General features: G+C 47.0%; 1 protein-coding gene across 2 annotated transcripts in view; it reads left to right on the forward strand.

Annotated features, from left to right (window-relative positions):
• LOC140399033 (sodium-dependent phosphate transport protein 2C-like) overlaps window positions 1-25,327 on the forward strand; it is a 233,003-nt gene that overhangs the window by 56,357 nt on the left and 151,319 nt on the right. For both annotated transcript variants that reach the window (XM_072488096.1, XM_072488097.1), the window contains exons 7-9: window positions 1,676-1,871; window positions 17,770-17,865; window positions 22,462-22,579. In XM_072488096.1, the coding sequence (XP_072344197.1) occupies window positions 1,676-1,871; window positions 17,770-17,865; window positions 22,462-22,579 (410 nt within the window). The remainder of the gene's footprint in view (window positions 1-1,675; window positions 1,872-17,769; window positions 17,866-22,461; window positions 22,580-25,327) is intronic.

A 25,327-nucleotide genomic window follows, 5' to 3' on the forward strand; every position in this document is an offset into this window, starting at 1 on the left:
TGAATGTGGTAGTCACTACTAACAGTGTTAGATGTAGTATGGTAGGACTCTTGTATTAGAGGTACACGGGTAAATCCCTGCCTGCTGGCTCCGCCCAGTAGGCGGCGTATAAATGTGTGTGCTCACCGAGGCTGCTCCCATTCTGGTAGCAGCTACAGGAGGCCACACATCTTTGCTCAATAAAGCCTCGATTATTCACTACTCTTGTCTTTGTAGTAATTGATAGTGCATCACTCCGCACAGACAGTGACCCAGCCGGTAATCGAACCTGGGACCCTGGAGCTGTAAAGCAACTGTGCTAACCACTATGGTACCTGCTGTTTCTTATTGCTCAACCTGGCTCTGCGGAAACCTGCAAGTGAATTCATTCGAGGATGGTTGGATCAGGTTCCCGAATTTTGATATTTGAAGCCCCTCCTGCTGCCATTGCCTCCCTCAGCGTCCTGTCCTCTCCTTCCCTTCTTTCCTTCAGGAGCCAGCCTTCTCTTCTTGTTCAGTAATCTGACAAAACAAGTCATTCACTCTTACACAACCAGCCTGGTTTCTGATTCATTGAGATTGGAATCGGGTGGGTTCTCCAGGATATCCGCCCCATCAGGGAGGGAAGCTGGAAGTCCCAGATGTGGCATTTTTGGGGGGATGAAGGCCCACTGTCACCTGTAGGCTTCAGGAGGGTGTTCAATCGGAGGGAATGGCTCACTTGATCCTGGGGCCTACCCACAGGCGGACTCCCAACCGCCAGTGAAAGGTGATTCTCGATGATTATTTGCCCTGTGGCCCAGTGATGATGATGATGGTGGAGTTCCTGCTGCTCTCCACCACCTCAGCGTAAACCAGGAACAAGAATTTCATCAGCAGGGTTGTGTCCTGGGGTGTGTGCGCTGCTGATACTGTCACTGCATTTTTTAAAAACTTGCTCAGGCCATGGGCATCGCTGGCAAAGCCAGGATTTGTTGCCAATCCTTCATTACCCAAAATGACTTACCCACTTCACGGTGGGCCAAGAGTCAACTACATGGGTTTGCTCGGACCAGGTAAGGATGGCAGAATTACTTCCCTAAAGGATAATCATGAATCAGTTAGATTTTAGGGCAGCACGGTGGCACAGTGGTTAGCACTGCTGCCTCACGGCACCGAGGTCCCAGGTTCAATCCCGGCTCTGGGTCACGGTCCGTGTGGAGTTTGCACATTCTCCCCGTGTTTGCGTGGGTTTCACCCCCACAACACAAAGATGTGCAGGGTAGGGGGATTGATCATGCTAAATTGCCCCTTAATTGGAAAAAATGAATTGGGAACTCTAAATTTATTTTTAACAATGAATAAATTGGACTTTTACCACAATCTGACAGCTTTATTGTCACTATTACTGATACCAGCTTATAATTAATCAAATAAGTTTAAATTCTCACACTGCAATACTGGGATTTGAACTCACGCTCTCTGAAATACAACCACTGAACTATCATAATCGCTCAAGGTAATTATATCCTTAGAAGTTGGGAATGACTGAAGGAGGCCATTGGGCCCAGCCTCCCTAACCTGATGCTAACTCTTTGACCAATGCTGTCCAGTCCAATCCTATTTCACTGTTCCTTTTCTTTTGAGTGAGATCTGGGCACCGTATTGTGGCAGATTGAAGTGGTCCTATTGTAACGTGCTGCTCCTCCGCCCCCAGGGCCTTTGCAGGTTCGGCGGTGCATGGGGTGTTTAACTGGATGACAGTTATCGTTTTACTTCCAATTGAGATTGGGACTGGGTTTCTGTACCATGTCAGCAAGGCCTGCATCGAGAGCTTCAACATTCAGTCAGGAGAGACCTCACCGGACATCCTGAAAGTCATCACAGAGCCCTTCACACAGCTTCTCATCAAGGTAGGTGAGCTGTCATCAAATGAACTCAGAACCTGGGACATCTGTGCCTTGAGACAAAGCTTACAGGAGGCACATCTTACACATGGATGAAACTTCAGACACACTCTGCGGTGGGAGAGGTGAGCAGGCAGAGGCTGGGTCACACTAGACATTGGATACCTACTCTTTCACTTCTGAGAGTTGCGTCATATCTGCTACTTTGCTGAATATCTTTCTGGCAAAAGAGGAGGCTGGAGCCCATTTTCTATTTTTTAAATATAAATTTAACGTACCCAATTCTTTTTTTTCCAATTAAGGGCAATTATGCGTGGCCAATCCACCTAACCTGCACATCTTTGGGTTGAGGGGTGAGACCCACGCAAACAATGTGTAAACTCCACTTGGACAGTAACCCGGGGCTGGGATGAATGCGGGTCCTCAGCGCCGTGGGGCAGCAGTGCTGACCACTGCGCTACTGTGCCACCCAAATTTTCAACATAAGCTTATTCACATAACTCAAAGTGCAAGAAGCCTTTTTCCTTTTGTACTGCTTCCTCCCCCACAGGTGGAACTTGGTCCTTGTTATCTCTGCCTTTTTGGGGGGATTATGGGGATAGGGCGGGGGAGTGGGCCTGCATAGGGTGCTCTTTCAGAGGGTCGGTGCAGACTCTGTGGGCCGAATGGCCTCATTCTGCATTGGAGGGATTCTACGATTCTATTATACAATTGAGAACCAGGCTGAATGTAAAAGTTTCAAAAGGGAGGTGAAAAAGCCAATGCGAGAAGGAAAGAGGAGTATGAAAAGAGACTGACACGAACATGAAAGGGAATCCCAAAGTCTTTTGTTGCCATATAAATAGTAAAGGGAAGGCTGGGGTCTGATTGGGGACCAATCGGTAGCACGGTAGCATAGTGGTTAGCACAATTGCTTCACATCTCCAGGGTCCCAGGTTCGATTCCGGCTTGGGTCACTGTCTGTGCGAAGTCTGCACATCCTCCCCGTGTCTGCGTGGGTTTCCTCCGGGTGCTCCGGTTTCCTCCCGCAGTCCAAAGATGTGCAGGTTGAGTGGATTGGCCGTGATAAATTGCCCTTAGTGTCCAAAATTGCCCTTAGTGTTGGGTGAGGTTACTGGGTTATGGGGATTGGGTGGAGGTGTTGACCTTGGGGAGGGTGCTCTTTCCGAGAGCCGGTGCAGACTCGATGGGCCGAATGGCCTCCTTCTGCACTGTAAATTCTATAATTCTATGAAAAGGGAATATACGCATGTTGGCAGAAGGCATCCTGAGGTATTAAAGGAATTCTTTGCACCTGTCTTTATCAAGGAAGAAGATACCCAGGCCATGGTGAAAGAGGAGGTAATTCAAACACTAGAAGGGTTAAGAATTAATAAGCGGGTATAGGCTGGTTGTACTTAAGTTCATGAGGCACCAGGACCCAATGAGATCCATCCAAGGATCCTGAGGGAAGTGAGAGTGGAAATTGCTGGGCTTTGGCCATAACTTTTCAATCTTCTTAAACTCGGGGGTAGTGCCAGAGGACTGGAGAATTGCAAACGTTAACAGCCTTGTTCATACAAGGGATAAACCCAGCAACTACAGGCCATCAGTTTAACTTCAGTCCTGATGAAACTTCTGAGAACGATAATTGGGAATAAAATTAATCCTCACCTGAACAAATGTGGGTTAATTAAGAAAAGCCAGCATGGACCTGTCAAGGGAAAATCATGTTTAATAAACTTGTTGGAGTTTTTTTGAGAGCTAACAGAGAGGGTTGATGAGCGTAATGCTGTTGATGTGGTGTACATGGACTTTCAGAAGGCATTCGATACAATGCCACACAGCAGACTTGTGAGCATAGGTATGGCTGATGAAATAAAAGGGACAGGAGCAACATGGATACGGAATTGGTTGAGTGAAAGGAAACAGTTGTTGTTCAGAGGCTGGAGGAGTGTTTGTAGTGGAGTTCCCCAGGGATCAAGGTTGGGAGCCTTGCTGTTCCTGATATATAACGAATGATGTAAACCTTCGTCACAGCACAATTTCAAGATTTGAGGACGATACAAAACTCGGAAGCATTGTGAACTGTGATGAGGACAGTGTACAAAGTCTACTTGATTGAAACATACAATATCCTGAGGGGGTTATTGACAGGGTGGATGTGGAGAGGATGTTTCCTCTTATGGGAGAATCTAGAACCAGAGGTCACTGTTTAAAAATAAAAGGTTTATCATTTAGGACAGACATGAGGAGAAATGTTTTTCTCTCAGAGGACCGTGAATCTCTGGAACTCTCTTCCCCAAAAGATAGTGGAAGAAGAGTCTTTGAATATTTTTAAGGCAGAACCTAATAGATTATTGATGAACAAATGGGTGAAAGGTTATCGAGGGACACGCAGAAATGTGGGGTTGAGGATACAATCAGATCAGACCTGGTCTTATTGGAAGGCGGAGCAGGCTCGAGGGGCCGAGTGGCCGCCTCCTGTTCCTAATTCCTATGTTTGTATGTAAAAGGACATAAACAGGATGGTGGACTGGGCAGGTAGGTGGCTGATGAAGTTCAACCTGGAGAAAGGTAAAGTGATTAATATTGGTAGGAGAGACAATATCAAATAAAGGGGTGCAGGAGCCGAGAGCTCTGGATATATATGTGCATATACCATTGAAAATGGTGGGACAGGTTGAGAGAGTGTAAAAGGGGTGGAAGAGTTGAACTACTGGTTAGGGAGAATATCACAGCTGTACTGCGGGAGGACACCTCAGAGGGCAGTGAGGCTATATGGCTAGAGATCAGGAATAAGAAGGGTGCAGTCACAATGTTGGGGGTTTACTGCAGGCCACCCAACAGCCAGCGGGAGATAGAGGAGCAGATAGGTAGACCGATTTTGGAAAGGAGTAAAAGCAACAGGGTTGTTGTGATGGGAGACTTTAACTCCTCCAATATTGACTGGGACTCACTTAGTGCCAGTGGTTTGGATGGGCAGAGTTTGTAAGGAGCATCCAGGAGGGCTTCTTAAAACAATATGTAGATAGTCCAACTAGGAAAGGGGCTGTACTTGACCTGATATTGGGGAATGAGCACAGCCAGGTGGTAGGAGTTTCAGTAGGGGAGCATTTTGGGAACAGTGACCACAATTCAGTAAGTTTTAAAGTTCTGGTGGAAAAGGATAAGAGTGGTCCTAGGGTGAATGTGCTAAATTGGGGGAAGGCTAATTATAACAATATTAGGCAGGAACTGAAGAACATAGATTGGGGGCGGATGTTTGAGCGTAAATCAACATCTAACATGTGGGAGACCTTCAAATGTCAGTTGAAAGAAATTCAGGACCGGCATGTTCCTGTGAGGAAGAAGGATAAATACGGCAAATTTCGGGAACCTTGGATAACGAGAGATATTGTAGGCCTCGTCAAAAAGGAAAAGGAGGCATTTGTCAGGGCTGGAAGGCTGGGAACAGACGCAGCCTGTGCGAAATATAAGGAAAGTAGGAAGGAACCTAAGCAAGGAATCAGGAGGGCTAAAAGGGGTAACAAAAAGTCATTGGCAAATAGGGTGAAGGAAAACCCCAAGGCTTTTTAACACACACATAAAAAGCAAGAGGGTAGCCAGGGAAAGGGTTGGCCCACTGAAGGACAAGGGAGGGAATCTGTGTGTGGAGCCAGCGGAAATGGGCGAGTATTCATGGGCGAGTATTTCATCAGTATTCACCAAAGAGAAGGAATTGGTGGATGCTGAGTCTGGAGAAGGGTGTCTAGATAGCCTGGGTCACATTGAGATCCAAAAAGAAGAGGTTTTGGGCGTCTTAAAAAATATTAAGGTGGATAAGTCCCCAGGGCCTGAATACTGAAGGAGGCAAGAGAGGAAATTGCTGAGGCCTTGACAGAAATCTTTGGATCCTCACTGTCTTCAGGTAATGTCCCGGAGGACTGGAGAATAGCCAATGTTGTTCCTTTGTTTAAGAAGGGTAGCAAGGATAATCCAAGGAACTACAGGCCGGTGAGCCTTATGTCAGTGGTAGGGAATTACTGGAGAGAATTCTTCGAGGCACGATCTACTCCCATTTGGAAGCAAGTGGACGTATTAGCGAGAGGCAGCATGGTTTTGTGAAGGGGAGGCCGTGTCTCACTAACTTGATAGAGTTTTCCAAGGAGGTCACAAAGATGATTGATGCAGGTAGGGCAGTGGATGTTGTCTATATGGACTTCAGTAAGGCCTTTGACACGGTCCCCCATGGCAGACTGGTACAAAAGGTGAAGTCACACGGGATCAGGGGTGAGCTGGCAAGGTGGATACAGAACTGGCTAGGTCACAGAAGGCAGAGAGGTGCAATGGAAGGATGCTTTTCTAATTGGAGGGCTTTGACTAGTGGTGTTCCGCAGGGTTCAGTGCTGGGACCTTTGGTGTCGTATATATAAATGATTTGGAGCAAAATGCAACTGGTCTGATTAGTAAGTTTGCGGACGACACAAAGGCTGGTGGAAATACGGATAGCGATGAGGACTGTCAGAGGATACAGCAGGATTTAGATCGTTTGGAGACTTGGGCGGAGAGATGGCAGATGGGGTTTAATCTAGACAAATGCGAGGTAATGCAATTTGGAAGGTCTAATGAAGGTAGGGAATATACAGTAGAACCCTCAAGAGTATTGAAAGTCAGAGAGATCTAGGTGTACAGGTCCACAGGTCACTGAAAGGGGCAACACAGGTGGAGAAGGTAGTCAAGAAGGCATACGGCATGCTTGCCTTCATTGGCCGGGGCATTGAGTATAAGAATTGGCAAGTCATGTTGCAGCTGTATAGAACCTTAGTTAGGCCACAGAGGGTAGTGGGTGCCTGTAACTCGCTACCGGAGGAGGTGGTGGGAGCAGGGACGATAGTGACGTTTAAGGGGCATCGTGACAAATACATGAATAGGATGGGAATAGAGGGATACAGACTCCGGAAGTGTAGAAGATTTTAGTTTAGACGGGCAAAATGGTCGGCACAGGCTTGGAGGGTCGAAGGGTCTGTTCCTGTGCTGTACTTTTCTTTGTTCTTTGTTCTCATGAAGTATATAATATCTTAGGCTTTATTGATGGGGGCTTGGAGTACAAGAGCATGAAGATTAAACTGAATTTGTATAAGATACTAGTTGGGCCTCAGTTGGAGTATTGTGTCCAGTTCCGGGCAACGCACTAAAAGAAGGATGGGAAGGCATTGGAGCGAGTGCAGAAAAGATTCATGAGAATGGTTCCAGCAATGAGAAACGTCAGTTATGGGGATAGATTGGAGAGGTTGGAACTGTTCTCCTTGGAGAGAAGCAGGTGGAGTGGAGATTTGATAGAGATGTTCAAAATCATGAGGCAGCTGGACAGTGCAGATCAGGAAAGACTGCACCGACTCGTGAAAGGATGGAAAACGAGAGGACACAGATTTAAAGTAACTGTCAAAAGAAGCAAAAGTGAAATGAGGAAAATCGTTTTCACTCAGCAAGTGGTTAGGGCCTAGAATGCGTTGCCTGTGAGTGTGGGTTTAATTGAAGCTTTTAAAAGAGAATTGGACAGTTAACTGAAAAGGAAGAATGTGCAGGTTATGGGGAGAAGGTTTGAGAATGGAACTAAGTGAACTACTCATTCGGAGAGCCAGTGGAGACACGATGGGCCTAAGAGCCGGTTCACAACATAGTGTTCCAGGATAACTGTCATGAAAGAATTAGATAAACTCATCTTCCAGACCACCTTTGCACATTTGATTGGTCCAATCTATATAAAGATTAAAATTCCCCACAATTATTACTTTATCTTTATTACAAGCGTCAATTATTTCTTGTTTAATGCTCTGTCCAATGACGAACCTCCTGTGGGGGTGCCTAGAACCTGCTCCCACCAGTGTTTCCTGACCATTACTTTCCTATCGCAACCCATACGGATTCTACGTCCTGATTTTCTGAGCCAAGATCCTTTCTCACGAATGCCCTTGTGACAGCCTCTATTATCAGCACTACCTCTCCTCATTTGCCATTATATCTGTCGTTTTGAAATGTAGTATACCCTGTAATATTTATTTCCCAACCTTGGCCCTCTTGTAACCATTGCTTCTGTAATGACCATCAGATCGAAACCATTTGTCTCCATTTGTGCCATTAATTCATTGATCTTATTCCGGATGCAACGCACATTCAGATAAAATGATTTCAGTTTGATTATTCTGCCGTCCCAGCTCTCAACCACACAGACTGCAAGAACCCTGAACATTTTGGACAATTGCAGGGGTGATGTTCCTCCATTCCATTGCTACCTTCTGGGTCTCCATCTCCTGTCCCTGACCATGGAGTATATCTGAAGTACCCAGCCTAAGGAGTGCGCCTGCCTTCAGGAACAAAGTGTCCAGGTAACTTTCCCTCTGCATCACCATGTCCGAGCTCAGGCTCCAGTCCATCAACCCTGAGCCGAAGATCTTCGAGCTGCAGGCATTTGGGCAGCACGGTAGCCTTGTGGATAGCACAATTGCTTCACAGCTCCAGGGTCCCAGGTTCGATTCCGGCTTGGGTCACTGTCTGTGCGGAGTCTGCACATCCTCCCCGTGTGTGCATGGGTTTCCTCCGGGTGCTCCGGTTTCCTCCCACAGTCCAAAGATGTGCAGGTTAGGTGGATTGGCCATGATAAATTGCCCTTTGTGTCCAAAATTGCCCTTAGTGTTGGGTGGGGTTACTGGGTTATGGGGATAGGGTGGCGGTGTTGACCTTGGGTAGGGTGCTCTTTCCAAGAGCCAGTGCAGACACGATGGGCCGAATGGCCTCCTTCTGCACTGTAAATTCTATGATTTACTGTAGATATGGGCCATGAATCTCCGACCCGGCGCTGGGTCGGAGAATCCCCGGGGGGGATGAGAGAATCTCGTCCCGCCGCCCCGACGCCGGCTTCCCCATTTTCCGGCGCCAATTCTCGGGCGCCCGCGGGATTCCCGCCGTGCTGGTCGGGGGCCATTGACAGCGGTGCCCCTGGCGATTCTCCGGGCCGAGTGGCCAACGAGCTGGGCCGAGTCCCGCCGGCGTGGGTTACTCAGGTCCCACACGGCAGGACCTGGAAGGTGAGTGTGCGGGGGCCGTCCTGGAGGGGGGGTGGAGAAATCTGACACTGTGGGGGGGTCCCCATGGTGGCCTGGTCCGCGATCGGGGCCTACCGATCGGCAGGCGGGCTGGTTCCGTGGGGGCCTACCTTACTCCGTGCCGGGCTCCTGTGGGGCTCCGCCATAGTGCCCGGGGGACGGCGTGGTGAAGGGAAACCCCGCGCATGCGCGGAAATATTCCGGCCGTAGCGCGCATGCACAGGATCACACCGGCCGTTACGCACATGTGCAAATTTGCCCGGGCCGTTGCACGCCGGCTGGAGCTGCGGGGATCACTCCGGTGCCAACCTAGCCCCCTAGGAAGGGGAGAATTCCTCACTTTCGGCAACCGTTGACGCCGGACTGGTTGGCGCCGGTCTTCATGCCGGTGTGGGGACATAGCCCCATTATTAGAGAATCCCGCCCATGGTGTCCGTGGATCACACTGGTATCCACCGACTCCCAAATGATACAGCTGCAACACATCACCTGCTCTGCCATCTTTATTGTGTTTAATTTAACCAATTAGCTTTCAAGTTTAGAAATATTACTCAGCTGCTTATCTGTAGGTATATCAAGTAGTTTAACTAATTAATCTCTAATTTTAATTAAATGTTTACATCTCCACAGTACCGGTTTAAATTACTGCCCCCGTTCAGAGTGATCACATTTTAAAACTCAACAACCAATCACCAACCTGCTCACTTTGAACATTCACCAGCTACTGGAGGCTGAGAAGAGGCATAAAAGCAGCATAAAATCTGAACACTTTATTTAAATGGTGATATATTGGGAAATGTTGATGTACAAAGGAATCTGGGTGTCATAGTTCGCCAGTCACTGAAAGCAAGCATTCAGGTACAGCAAACAGTTGGGAAGACAAATGCTATGTAGGCCTTCATTGCGAAAGGACTTGAGTACAGGAGCAAGGATGTCTTACTGCAGCTGTTCAAGGCTGGTGAGACCACTTCTGGAATATTGTGGGAATCTTGGTCTCCTTATCTAAGAAAGAATATACTTGCCATTGGGGGAGTGTATTCCTGAGTTGGCAGGATTGCCAGATGAGCAGAGATTTGGTCAATTGGGTCTGTATTCACTGGAATTTAGAAGAATGAGAGGGGATCTAATTCTGACAGGGCTGGACAGATTGGATGTAGGGATGATGCTTCCTCTGGCTCGGGGGGGGGGGGGTCTAGAACAACGGGTCACAGATTAAGATATGTGGCGGGCCAGTTAGGACTGAGATGAGGAGAAACTCAGATGGTGGTGAACCTGTGGAACTCTCTATCACAGGAGGATGTGGAGGGCAAGTCACTGAATATGTTTAATAAGGAAATAGATAGATTTCTGGACTCTAATGTTGTCAAGGGGTATGGGGAGAGTGCAAGACTGTGGTGTTTAGATAGAGAATCGGCCATGATTATACTTAATAGCGGAGCAGGCTCGAAGGGCTGAATTGCCTCCTCCTGTTCCGATTTTCTATGTCTCTATGTTAATACTGCGGGTATGGAAATATTAAATACAAACAGAAAATGCTGGAAAACCTCAGAATGTCTAGAAGCTTCAACAGAGAGCGAAACAAATTTAATATTTTGAATTCCATGGGACATTCTTTCAGAACTGAAGTATCTGTTTTATTTTGTATAAAAAAACTTCAACTCCTTCCTCTCCTGCACTGAATTCCCAAGTTAGCACTAATTCCTCGTCACAATCAGGCCTTGTTGTCTCCTGTCCGACTCCACAGGATGGGGGTACAGAATGGATTGGTGGCGCGCACCCGCGTTGCAACTGGGGAGGCAGTGGTGTTGTGTCGCTGGACTAATAATCCAGAGGCACAGGCTACTATTCTAGGGACATGGGTACAAATCGCACCACAGTAACTGGTGGAATTTAAAATCAAGTCCTGTACTCAAGTCCGCTCGCAATGAAGGACAACAGATTGCCACTATCAGGCGGTTTCTGTTAAACTATGCTCTTTAAATAGCGTTGCAGTTTTAAAGTTCCAAGTCAGAATCAGACTGTTCATCTAAATCATAGCTTGAGAGTGATTTCCCCCTCTACATGATATTCCCTTACCACTCAGTCCCCATTGCTGTCAGTCCTCCTTGTCTCCATTCCCAGTTCCCACATCTGCTTCGCTGATGCTAATTTTTGGTGAGCGCGGTCCATATGTGATTAACATAGAAATAGTTGTGTATTATTTTTTATAGTTGTGGCGGTAATGTTATTGAAAGCCTAGGTTATCTATTGCAGTACTGTTATGAAAGAACCTAGGTTGAGGTATCCAGACTGTGTCTGCCAAAGGTGTAATTAAGAAGTGGTAAAATGTGAGAGCATGATTGATTCTAACCATTTACTTGGTTACATGTAATGGGCTAATGGAACATCGTTATGATTGCTGGAGATTCCCTGGAGAGTAGATACTTTATGAGGAACTGTATTTACCCATAGCGAAGCAGGTCATGTGACTTATTAGTGGGATACAGATTATGTAATTGATGAGAGGAGCACGGTCTGAGTGTAGTTTTGCAGTTTGCCATAGGACTTGGGTCTGACCTGACAGAAGGACTTTAGGTTGAACAGCCGTTTTACCAAATAAGAACTAGGAGCAGGAGTAGGCCATCTGACACCTCAAGTCTACTCCGCCATTCAATAAGATCATGGCTGATCTTTTTATGGATGTAGCTCCACTTACCCGCCCACTCAGCATAACCCTCAATTCCTTTACTGTTCAAAAATCTATCTATCTTTGCCTTAAAAACATTCAACGAGGTAGCCTCAACTGCTTCACAGGGCAGGGAGTTTACAACCCTTAGGATGAAGTAGTTCTCCTCAACTCAGTCCTAAATCTGGTCCCCCTTATTTTGAGGCTATGCCCCCCTAGTTCTAGTTTTGCCTGCCAGTGGAAACAACCTCCCTGCTCCTATCTTAACTATTCCTTTCATAATTTTATATGTTTCTATACGATCCCCCCCTCATTCTTCTAAATTCCAATGAGTATAGTCCCAGTCTACCTAGTCTCTCCTCATAAGCCAGCCCTCTAGACTCTCAGCTAGGTTGAGCTGAGTGTATTCCTGGTGTTGCTCCTGAAAGGGTCTGTCTTGCCAAAGGACTTTACACAACTAAGCAAGAATCTGTTCACTTTATTTATAAGTGACATTTGATCTGCATTGGGTTTCTTAATTGGAGTTAGTAGCATGAAGTTTAAGCTTTTCCCTTGTGTTTAAGAACTGATTAATTGTTAATTGTTAAGTTATTTTCTTTGATGCTAATGTGGCTAATTCGGTGTTTAAAAAATATCATTTGTCAGTCATCATTCCAGGGGTGATGTATCCTTTCCTCACAGTTTTACAAATAGAAAAATGTTTGGAGTTCTTGTCCAGTATCCTAACAAAATTGGGGGCTCTTTACTGGGATTAAAAAATATAATTCTTAATTTGTCTTGGAATTATTGAACTTAATGACAGTGTGTGTGAGGAACTGGTGCTTTCTGTCAGATGTTGATACTCTTGTCAGTTTAAATAGGGAGCGACTGGTAACATAACTCTTTCAGTGGCTAAGAGTTTCCTGGGTGTGGAAGAGGTCACTCTAGTTGGTTTATAAAGGATGGTTAAAACACTTGGCAGTTAAGCTGCAGTTGACTTTACTTGAAGAGGTGAAGGAGGTGGAGCTAATTTAAGCAATAGCTCCACATTTAAATTTGCCAGAGACACAGTCTGAATCATTAGAATTAGCTAAAATTCAATTACAAATGAAACAATTAGAAATGCAAGAAACATAAAGAGCTTCTCAAAAGGAAATTGAAATGGGAAACTTGATCTGGAAATGAAAAGATTAGCAAGGGATAAAAAGGGAAAAGAGAGACAAAGGCAGAAGATAAAGATAAGAAGAGAGCGGCATTGGTGGAGGAACCATACAAGAAGAGAGATTTTGAACTTCTGTTAATGGATGCAAAGAGCTTAAAGTGTTGCAGTACAATGCAGATGTTGAGGAAAGACTAGAGGGAGGAGCAACTCCTCTTAGTCAAAAACAAAGTGGGGATATGTATAAATGTATTCACGCACTGCCAAGGTTTGCCGAGGAAAAATATGAAAACCTGGGGCGAAATTCTCCGGTATCGGCGCGATGTCAGACGACCGGCGCCAAAAACGGCGCAAATCAGTCAGGCATCGGCCGCCCCAAAGTTGCGGAATCCTCCGCATCTTGGGGGGCCGAGCCCTAACGTTGAGGGGCTAGGCCCGCACCGGACTGATTTCCGCCCCGCCAGCTGACGGAAGTGCCCCGCCAGCTGGCGTGGAAATGACATTGCCGGGCGGCGCATGCGCGGGAGGTTAGCGGCCGCTCACGGCACCCCGTGCATGCGCAGTGGAGGGAGTCTCTTCCGCCTCCGCCATGGTGGAGACCGTGGCGAAGGCGGAAGGAAAAGAGTGCTCCCACGGCACAGGCCCGCCCGCGGATCGGTGGGCCCCGATCGCGGGCCAGGCCACCGTGGGGGCACCCCCTGGGGCCACATTGCCCCGTGCCCCCCCAGGACCCCGGAGCCCGCCCCCGCCGCCTTGTCCCACCGGTAAGAGAGGTGGTTTAATCCACGCCTGCGGGACAGGCATCCTAGCAGCAGGACTTCGGCCCATCCGGGCGGAGAATCGCGGGGGAGGGGGGGGCGGCCAACCGGCGCGGCGCGATTCCCGCCCCCGCCGAATATCCAGTGCCGGAGAATTCGGCAACCGGCGGGGGTGGGATTCACGCCAGCCCCTGCCGATTCTCCGACCCGGCGGGGGTCGGAGAATCTCGCCCCTGATTTTTATCTCATTTGAGAAAGTAGCCACACAATTGAATTGGCCAAAAACCATGTGGGTATTGTCGGTTCAAACGAAGTAGGTAGGTAGAGTTAGTGAAGTGTCTGTATCATTATCAGAAGAGGTATCTAGGAATTATGATGAGATGAGAAAAGTCATTTTAAGTGCACATGAATTAGTGTCAGAAGCCTTTAGACAGCAATTTAGAAATCTAAGGAAATAGCCAGGTCAGACATGTATAGAATCAAACAAAATAATGTTGATAGGTTGATAAGATAATTAAAAATAGACCAAATGTTTGACGCTCTTAGGGAAATGATTTTGTAGGAATTTAAAGATTCACTTCCCATAGTATTGAGAACTTGTGGAAGAGGAAAGAGCAAAAACTGCAAGACTGGCAGCAGAAATGGCAGATGATTTTGAATTGGTTCATAAAGTAAAGTCAGGTTTTCAACGTCAATTTCAATATGTATAGGATAGAAATGGGAGATATGAGAAATTGAAATGGGAGATATGATAAATTGAAAGGTGGTCAAGGTAAAGGAGGTCTGTTGGAGATATTAAGGAGATTTTGCCTCAGGTTAAAATGGGAAGCGATGATAGTGTAGGGAGATAAGAAAACTTAAATGTTTTAATTGTAATAAGGTTGGACACACAAAGTTGAAGTGTTAGTGTTTTAAGAAAAGTATTGGGAACACAGACTCTTTAAAACAGGATAAACCAGTGGGGTTTATTAATGTGGAAGAAAAAAGCAGCTGAAGATGTGCAATGGAGTGTACAGCTGATTCAGATATGGTGAATAAGAAGGTGTCAGAGCTTTTTAAAGGTTTTTTTTGTGGGGGTAAGATTTGGTCATGTGTACAAGGTGGAGTAAGTAAGGAGGTTAAGTTCTTAAGAGATACAGGAGCAAGCCAATCTTTAATGGTGAGACACAAGGGTATATGTAGTTCAGAAGGAACATTGCCAGAAAAGGTGGTAATATGTGAGATTACTGGTGAAGTGAGTAGTATTCCATTATGTAAGGCAAGGTTCGATAGTCCGGTGAAAAGTGGTGAAATGGTGATAGGAGTAAGAGAGAAATTATCTTTTTCAGGGGTACAGTTTATCCTGGGTAATGATACAGCTGGATCACAGGTAGGAGTGATGCCTACTGTGGTTGAAAAGTCGATGGAATGTCAAACAACTGAGGTGTTGCAAGAAGTATATCCTGGGGCGTTTCCTGATTGTATGGTGACAAGATCACAAAGCCACAGGTTGAGTCAAGAGGAGGAGGAATCAAGGAGTAAAGATAGGGAGGCTGAGGTTCAGTTATCAGAAACAATCTTTGACCAGATGGTTGATAAAGAACAAGACCAGGTGGAGGATGAAGCGGATAGCTTTAGTTCAGGAAAATTGGTAGAATGATAACAGAAAGATTCAGAGATAAAGCAGTTGTATCAGGAAGCATACACAGAAGTAGAATCTGAGTGTATACCAGTGTATTAATGAGGGAGTGGAGACCGTTACATACTCAGGCAGATGCGAAATGGACAGAAGTTCATCAAGTTGTCTTACCGGTAGGTTGCAGAAAGAAGATTTAGCGAGTAGCGCATGAGGTACCAATAGGGTGTTATTTCGGAGTAAGGAAAACAAATTTTTGTTGGCCTTGACTGCATAAGGATGTAGTGGAATTTTGCTGTACATGTCACACCTGTCAGGTAATAGCGGAACATCAAGCGGCAATAAAGCCAGCACCTTTTAATACCCATTCCAGCATTTGAGAAACTTTTACGAGGTTTCTAGTTGATTGCATGAGACCCCTTCCTGAGATGAAAGCTAGGAATCAGTATTTGTTGACAAAAATTAATGTGTCTACTGGAGATTTGGAGGCTATTCCATTGAGAAACATTACATAAAAGTGGGTTGCAGAGGAATTAACTAAGAGGGATTCTTGTCCGGTGTCCGAACAAATGGTGGGGTCTGGTCCGGTATCATAGAACATAGAACATAGAAAATACAGCACAGAACAGGCCCTTCGGCCCACGATGTTGTGCTGAACTTTTGTCCTAGATTAAGAGCAAATTAATCTACACGCCATCATTCTACCGTGATCCATGTACCTATCCAATAGCCGCTTGAAGGTCCCTAATGTTCTGACTCAACTACTTCCACAGGCAGTGCATTCCATGCCCCCACTACTCTCTGTAAAGAACCTACCTCTGACATCCCCCCTATATCTATCCTAACACATGATTTACTATTAGTTTCCCTGGGATGTTTGGAATGCTGATCTCTTCCTTTACTGCCACTACTGATGCAAAGTAATTGTTTTAAATATCTGCATTTCCTTACTATCGTTGACAAGATGACTTGTTTTCCTAACGTAATTATGAAGTGTTTTGTGATGATTTTGATACATCTTGAACATTCTGTTTTTTAGATCTTACTCTCTGTTTTATCGTCTTTTGTTGTTCTTTGTCTCACAGATACCAGGATCTGTGTTGTGTTTTTGGTCTTGTTGTATCTATATTTAGTTTTAGGTTGGATATTTCGACAAGTTGAATCTTATCCCTTAGAATATAACCTGGTTCTGTATCTTAATAAATTATTTTTTAAACAACTTCCACAGGTTTTTTCTCATCGTACCCCTGAACACATTTCACTATTTATTGTGAAAAATCTCTGCCTCAACCCATTGAAGCCATCTTGGCCTAAATATAAAACCAAAGTAGCTATTTTACCTTGCTTCTTTCCAAACGCTGTGTTGAACTTAATCAAACTACAGTCAGTGTATGTTAAATGTTCACTCACTGTTAGGTTGTTAACTAAACCTGGATCATTCCTCATTACTAAATCTAATGTGGCCCTTAGTTCATTCTGGGGCACAATGTAATAATAATAATAATGTTGCAGAACATGCTCAAGAAATTTGCTGTCTTTCTGACATGAGCTTGTCTACTTTTCCCAATCTATTTGCAAGTCAAAATCCCCCAACAGACATGTTTGCCTAACCGCTGCAATTATACATTCTGCCACTCTTATTATTCATCCTTGGGATGTGAGCATTGCTAGATTTATTTTCCATCCCTAATTGTCCTTGAGGACGTGAGCCTTTTTAAAAACTATTGCAATCCATGTTCTGACTCAACTACTTCCACAGGCAGTGCATTCTCCAACTTGTTTTTTTTCTGGCTATTGTTTCAACTAACCTTTCTACCTGAGCCTGCCTCCATTTGTTTGCTTGAAGTTCTTGTCCTTGTCAATGCCGCATTTATCCATTCAGCTAGGACCCTGCTCAATACACAGATGGAGCTTGCCCCAAGGTACTCGTGCTTTCTGTCACAACAGATGTTCCAGTGCTGCATGAAATTAAGCATCTCTTTGTGGCCATTCCTTAGCTACCTGTTCAACTCACTAATCAACTCACTCCTCTATCAATTTGCATGTGGCTTGGGAAATAATCAAGGCATTATAACCTATGAGATTTTACACATGTTAACAGGACCTCTTTGTCTACTCTTCCTTTCCTTGTTGATCCCAACACGATCACAAGGAATGGATACTTCCACTCCCTCTCCAGTGTGATGATATGCATAAGAAACCTTGTATATAATAATGTACACGACCTCCGGCCAGCAGGTGGCAGTGTAAACCTACCATTTGACTCTGTGCCTCGGGGAGTTGGGAATAAGTCGTGCTGGTGGTTAGACATATTTTACAGTAGCTCTAGAATAATTAGTTGGTGTTAGTAGTTTGTAATATATTTATTCCAATTACCTTTACCACGCATTTGTTTTATAATAACTTATTTTAACTAGTCAAGAACTAGATGTTCTGTAGTGCATCATTCCTCTTGACCAGTGCACAAGAACATGGCATCCAGTATTCTCCCTGGCTGGTTTATGATTAACCACTGTTTTCATTGGCAGATGCTTCTGTAGTGGGCTGAGGTTTTCTGAGATAACTGCAGATAGAAGGAGTTTGAGCCGTTCTCTGTTCTGAGTTCTGTCCCATGGGCCTGTGACTAAAGATGGAGAAGCTGATACATGATTTCTTACTCTGCAGTTGGATCAGTCTGTGATTTCAGCCATTGCAACTGGAGAAATAGGAGCCCGGAACAGGAGTCTCATCCAGAAATGGTGCAAATTTAATGAAATAACGGTGAGACACCACTTACTACAGCCCCTCATTTGTGCTGCCCATGAATATTCAAGTGAGGAGCAGCACATATATTCAGTCTGTACTACCCATCGACATGGCAGCAATCTCAACACTGTTGCATGAACAGTGCAGCGCTCCCTCAGCATGGCTCCTCCAACAATGCAGCACTCCCTCATTGTGAATCCTCTGACAGTGCAGCATTCCCTCAGTACTGGCCCTCTGACAGTGCAGCGCCCCCTCAGTACTGACCCTCTGACAGTGCAGCAATCCCTCAGTACTGACCCTCTGACAGTGCAGCACTCCCTCAGTACTGACCCTCTGACAGTGCAGCACGCCCTCAGTACTGACACTCTGACAGTGCAGCACTCCCTCAGTACTGACCCTCTGACAGTGCAGCACTCCCTCAGTACTGACCCTCTGACAGTGCAGCACTCCCTCAGTACCGACCCTCTGACAGTGCAGCACTCCCTCAGTACTGACCCTCTGACAGTGCAGCGCTCCCTCAGTACTGATCTTCTGACAGATTAGCGCTCCCTCAGTACTGACCCTCTGACAGTGCAGCACTCCCTCAGTACTGACCCTCTGACAGTGCAGCACCCCCTCAGTACTGACCCTCTGACAGTGCAGCGCTCCCTCAGTACTGATCTTCTGACAGATTAGCGCTCCCTCAGTACTGACCCTCTGACAGAGCAGCGCTCTCTCAGTACTGACCCTCTGACAGAGCAGCGCTCTCTCAGTACTGACCCTCTGACAGTGCAGAACTCCCTCAGTACTGACCCTCTGACAGTGAAGCACTCCCTCAGTACTGACCCTCTGACAGTGCAGCACTCCCCCAGTACTGACCCTCTGACAGTGCAGCACTCCCCCAGTACTGACCCTCTGACAGTGCAGCACTCCCTCAGTACTGACCCTCTGACAGTGCAGCACTCCCTCAGTCCTGACCCTATGACAGTGCAGCACTCCCTCAGTACTGACCCTCTGACAGTGCAGCACTCCCTCAGTACTGACCCTCTGACAGTGCAGCGCTCCCTCAGTACTGATCTTCTGACAGATTAGCGCTCCCTCAGTACTGACCCTCTGACAGAGCAGCGCTCTCTCAGTACTGACCCTCTGACAGAGCAGCGCTCTCTCAGTACTGACCCTCTGACAGTGCAGAACTCCCTCAGTACTGACCCTCTGACAGTGAAGCACTCCCTCAGTACTGACCCTCTGACAGTGCAGCACTCCCCCAGTACTGACCCTCTGACAGTGCAGCACTCCCCCAGTACTGACCCTCTGACAGTGCAGCACTCCCTCAGTACTGACCCTCTGACAGTGCAGCACTCCCTCAGTCCTGACCCTCTGACAGTGCAGCACTCCCTCAGTACTGACCCTCTGACAGTGCAGCACTCCCTCAGTACTGACCCTCTGACAGTGCAGCGCTCCCTCAGTACTGATCTTCTGACAGATTAGCGCTCCCTCAGTACTGACCCTCTGACAGAGCAGCGCTCTCTCAGTACTGACCCTCTGACATTGCAGAACTCCCTCAGCACTGACCCTCTGACAGTGCAGCACTCCCTCAGTACTGACCCTCTGACAGTGCAGCACTCCCTCAGTACTGACCCTCTGACAGTGCAGCACTCCCTCAGTACTGACCCTCTGACAGTGCAGCACTCCCTCAGAACTGACCCTCTGACAGTGAAGCACTCCCTCAGTATTGACCCTCTGACAGTGCAGCACTCCCCCAGTACTGACCCTCTGACAGTGAAGCACTCCCTCAGTACTGACCCTCTGACAGTGCAGCACTCCCCCAGTACTGACCCTCTGACAGTGCTGCACTCCCTCAGTACTAACCCTCTGACAGTGCAGCACTCCCCCAGTACTGACCCTCTGACAGTGCAGCACTCCCTCAGTACTGACCCTCTGACAGTGCAGTGCTCCCTCCGTACTGACCCACTGACAGAGCACCGCTCCCTCAGTAATGACCCTCTGACAGTGTAGCACTCCCTCAATACTGACCCTCTGACAGTACAGTGCTCGCTCTATACTGACCCTCTGACAGTGCAGAACTCCCTCAGTACTGACTCTCTGACAGTGCAGAACTCCCTCAGTACTGACCCTCTGACAGTGCAGCACTCCCTCAGTACTGACCCTCTGACAGAGCACCGCTCCCTCAGCACTGACTCTCTGACAGTGCAGCACTCCCTCAGTACTGACCCTCTGACAGAGCAGCGCTCCCTCAGTACTGACCCTCTGACAGTGAAGCACTCCCTCAGTACTGACCCTTTGACAGTGCAGCACTCCCCCAGTACTGACCCTCTGACAGTGCAGCACTCCCTCAGTACTGACCCTCTGACAGTGCAGCACTCCCCCAGTACTGACCCTCTGACAGTGCAGCACTCCCCAGTACTGACCCTCTGACAGTGCAGCACTCCCCCAGTACTGACCCTCTGACAGTGCTGCACTCCCTCAGTACTGACCCTCTGACAGTGCAGCACTCCCTCGGTACTGACCCTCTGACAGAGCAGCGCTCCTTCAGTACTGACCCTCTAACAGTGCAGCACTCCCTCAGTACTGACCCTCTGACAGTGCAGAACTCCCTCAGTACTGTCCCTCTGACAGTGCAGTGCTCCCTCCGTACTGACCCTCTGACAGAGCACCGCTCCCTCAGTAATGACCCTCTGACAGTGTAGCACTCCCTCAATACTGACCCTCTGACAGTACAGTGCTCGCTCTGTACTGACCCTCTGACTGTGCAGCACTCCCTCAGTACTGACCCTCTGACAGTGCAGCACTCCCTCAGCACGGTAGCATTGTGGATAGCACAAATGCTTCACAGCTCCAGGGTCCCAGGTTCGATTCCGGCTTGGGTCACTGTCTGTGCGGAGTCTGCACATCCTCCCCGTGTGTGCGTGGGTTTCCTCCGGGTGCTCCGGTTTCCTCCCACAGTCCAAAGATGTGCGGGTTAGGTGGATTGGCCATGCTAAATTGCTCATAGTGTCCAAAATTGCCCTTAGTGTAGGGTGGGGTTACTGGGTTATGGGGATAGGGTGGAGGTGTGGACCTTGGCTAGGGTGCTCTTTCCAAGAGCCGGTGCAGACTCGATGGGCCGAATGGCCTCCTTCTGCACTGTAAATTCTATGTTTAAAAAAAAAAGTACTGACACTCTAACAGTGTAGCACTCCCACAGTCCTGACCCTCTGACAGGGCAGCATTCCCTCAGTACTGACCCTCTGACAGTGCAGCACTCCCTCAGAACTGACTCTCTCACAGTGCAACACTCCTTCAGTACTGACCCTCTGACAATGCGGTACTCCCTCAGTACTGACCCTCTGACAGTGCAGCACTCCCTCAGTACTGACCCTCTGACAGTGCAGCACTCCCTCAGTACTGACCCTCTGACAGTGCAGCACTCCCTCAGTACTGACCCTCTGACAGTGCAGCACTCCCTCAGTACTGACCCTCTGACAGTGCAGCACTCCCTCAGCACGGTAGCATTGTGGATAGCACAAATGCTTCACAGCTCCAGGGTCCCAGGTTCGATTCCGGCTTGGGTCACTGTCTGTGCGGAGTCTGCACATCCTCCCCGTGTGTGCGTGGGTTTCCTCCGGGTGCTCCGGTTTCCTCCCACAATCCAAAGATGTGCGGGTTAGGTGGATTGGCCATGCTAAATTGCTCATAGTGTCCAAAATTGCCCTTAGTGTAGGGTGGGGTTACTGGGTTATGGGGATAGGGTGGAGGTGTGGACCTTGGCTAGGGTGCTCTTTCCAAGAGCCGGTGCAGACTCGATGGGCCGAATGGCCTCCTTCTGCACTGTAAATTCTATGTTTAAAAAAAAAGTACTGACACTCTAACAGTGTAGCACTCCCACAGTCCTGACCCTCTGACAGGGCAGCATTCCCTCAGTACTGACCCTCTGACAGTGCAGCACTCCCTCAGAACTGACTCTCTCACAGTGCAACACTCCTTCAGTACTGACCCTCTGACAATGCGGTACTCCCTCAGTACTGACCCTCTGACAGTGCAGCACTCCCTCAGTACTGACCCTCTGACAGTGCAGCACTCCCTCAGTACTGACCCTCTGACAGTGCAGCACTCCCTCAGTACTGACCCTCTGACAGTGCAGCACTCCCTCAGTACTGACCCTCTGACAATGCGGTACTCCCTCAGTACTGACCCTCTGACAGTGCAGCACTCCCTCAGTACTGACCCTCTGACAGTGCAGCACTCCCTCAGTACTGACCCTCTGACAGTGCAGCACTCCCTCAGTACTGACCCTCTGACAGTGCAGCACTCCCTCAGTACTGACCCTCTGACAGTGCAGCACTCCCTCAGTACTGACCCTCTGACAGTGCAGCACTCCCTCAGTACTGACCCTCTGACAGTGCAGCACTCCCTCAGTACTGACCCTCTGACAATGCGGTACTCCCTCAGTACTGACTCTCGACAGTGCAACACCCTGAATGAACTGCACTACTTGTCAGCATAGAGTATGAACCCATTACTCTCTGAAACACAAGCGAGAGTCATCTCTACTGCACCAGGCTGACAGATTATTATTAAATCTCACAATACTGCCCAGTTGTGTCGGACTCATATCTTTCTCTTCATCACTAGGTTCTAAAAAACGTCTCACTGACCAATCAGAGTGAGTGTGAGATTTTACACTGCTTCCAAACAGGGAATGACTCCATCGCATTGAAAAATGTAACAGTGACCACGGATCTTCAACCGTGTAAGTGGCAGGCAGATCCTATTGGGAGCATTCTGCAAGAAATGCTTCTGAATTTCAGGTTAAATGTGAGCTGGTCCTTTTACGGAAATATAAACCATTATTCTTCGTGGTATTGGCCAGAGTTTAGAAAACTCTAAAGTATATCATGGAGTTCACCTAGCCTACAACTGTTTATTGATTTTGGTTATGATGAGCGCAAGAGCCTGCCTTTCAGGTGTTATTCAACAGAGTTCTTGGGCGCTTTTAAGCAAAAAGCAAGCTTTATTCCACAAATTTAGTTACCATTTGTACAAACACGCACGGTAAGAATTATTATCAACTACAAACATAAATACCCCACACAGCTACAGTACTCTATGTATAACCCTTAATGAATCCCCGCTTTACTGTTCCAATTTAATAACAAGATCCAAGTAACAACCAGAAACCCCTTTCCAAAGGTGCGGCCCAGCACACTGCTGTCTTGCTGTCTTTAAGACTTGGTACGGATACTCTTGTTTCCTTTCCAAAACAGCAGGTTTGAATTCCTTCCAGAAAGCAATTATCTCTTTTAAGTTATGAAGTAGTCTGGAAACAGCTTTTAAAATGAAGATGGAGAAACACTTCTTTTCAACCTGTGCAGTACAAAACCAGTTCAAATTCAAAAACAAAAGTAAAACTCAGAGCCACAGCCGGCTCCCAACTCAAAAACGAAAGTAAAAACTCAGAGCCACAGCCCAGCGCCAACCACACAATGACATCACTGAAGCCATGTGATTAGATAAAACATTTCTTAAAGGGACACTACCATGACATTATATTAAACTTTTGTTTCCCCCCAAAAAAGAACATCAGTGTGGGAATCCAGCTCCAAACTGCTCCTGTACAAACTGGAAATTATCACAAATGAGCAAACCAGAAATCTTGAGAATAACAGTAATGATATCGAGCAATGCCAAGGGAATCAGTCAGGAGACAATCACTGCTTGGGGCAATTCTGAGTGGATCCATCAGCAGATGGTAACCGGACAGAGGAACAATGAAAGAACTGTCAGCTTTCTTGATGGAATGTGTAGATATGGATGAAAAGCTGCTGAGCAGAGAGAGATGTTGCCGAGGCTTCTCACCTTTGACTCCGCAGGACAAATACAAGAATGCCAAATTTCAAAACAATCACCGCAATTTATACCACAGGAAATAGTTGATTGCTTGGCAGGTCAGCCATACACATGCTACAGGCTTTATACACATCTTTATAAAGCAATCGACTCAAATTTGATATTTCCCCTCATAAGCTTGGGTCTTGTGAAGTGATTTGTGTTGGTAGGAAAAACATGGAGGGACAATCCTAAATAATGGATACAACTCTAAATAGGTACAGGAGCAGAGGGATCTGTGTGTATATGTGAATAGGTAAATGGAGGATACAGGACAGGTTCAGAGAGTGGTTAATAAGGTATACAGTATCCTGGGAGCTTCATTAATAGGGGCAGAGAGTACAAGAATAAGGAGGTTGTGTGAATGTGTATAAACACTGGTTCAGCCTTACTAGGCCAGCTCTGGGCTCCACGCTTTGGGAAGGATTTGAAGGCATGGGAGAGGGTGCAGAAAAGATTCAGGAGAATGGCTCCAAGATGAGGAACTTCAGTTATGTGGATCGATTGGAGAGGTTGGGTCTGTTATCCTTGGAGAGAAGTGGGCTGAGAGGAGATGTTCAAAATCATGAAGGGTCAGGACAGTAGATTGGGAATGACTGTTTCCTCTCGAGTGCCAGAGGGCACAGATTTAAAGTAATTGGCAAAACGAGAAAAGGCAAATTGAGAAAGGTCTTTTTCACACAATGTGGTAGTCACCACTGATTGTATAATAGTTGTTAGTAGAGGTAATACGGTAAGGCTCCTGTACTACAGGTACGGGGGTAGATCCCTGCCTGCTGGCTCCGCCCAGTAGGCGGAGTGTAAATGTGTGTGCACACCGAGCTACTCCCATTCTGGGAGCAGCTGCAGGAGGCCACACATCTCTGCTTTATAAAGCCTCGATTACTCTCTACTCACGTCTCGTCGTAATTGAGAGTGCATCACACAATGAGTGTTTGGGTCCTAGAATGAGCTGTCTGAGGGTGTGGTGGAGGCAGGTTCAATCAAAGGGAAATTGGATAATCATCCAAAAAGGAAGAAAGTGCAGGGTTACGTGAAGAAAGCAAGAGAAGAGCACTAGGTGATGCAGACCTTTTGATGCAGACTTGATGGGCCGAATGTCCTTCTTCTGCACTGCAAAAAGTCTTTGATACTGTGATTTTGTGTGAATCTGATAGGCGTTGCCATGGAGAAAGCAATGGGGAACTATAGGCTCCCCAAGCTCCCGGGTAATTCGGAAAAAGTGCATGGCTTGGACATAATCCTTTAGTTTGCAGAGAATGGGTCCCAGTGTATGATTGGCTGTCACTTCTTGCTAATGTAAATGAACCAGATTACAAGCTCTACTGGTTATCTTAAATTGGCTGTTAGTGTAACCATTAACGCATTCCGGACTATTCAGTAAAAACTGCCCAATCGCAAAATCACAAATAACAGTAGAAATTTTGTTTGGGGTTTTGAAATATATGGCTGGTTGAATACAGTCTGTCATCTATTCCTTACCAATATCCATCTCAAATAATCAGGTCAATCATCTCAGCCCCAGAACATCACTGCAGGTGTCCTCAGGGAGGTGTCCTAGGCCCAACCATCTTCAGCTGCTTCATCAATGGCCTTCTTTCCATCATATGGT

Source organism: Scyliorhinus torazame, chromosome 22, assembly GCF_047496885.1.
Source record: "Scyliorhinus torazame isolate Kashiwa2021f chromosome 22, sScyTor2.1, whole genome shotgun sequence".
Lineage (NCBI taxonomy): Eukaryota > Metazoa > Chordata > Chondrichthyes > Carcharhiniformes > Scyliorhinidae > Scyliorhinus > Scyliorhinus torazame.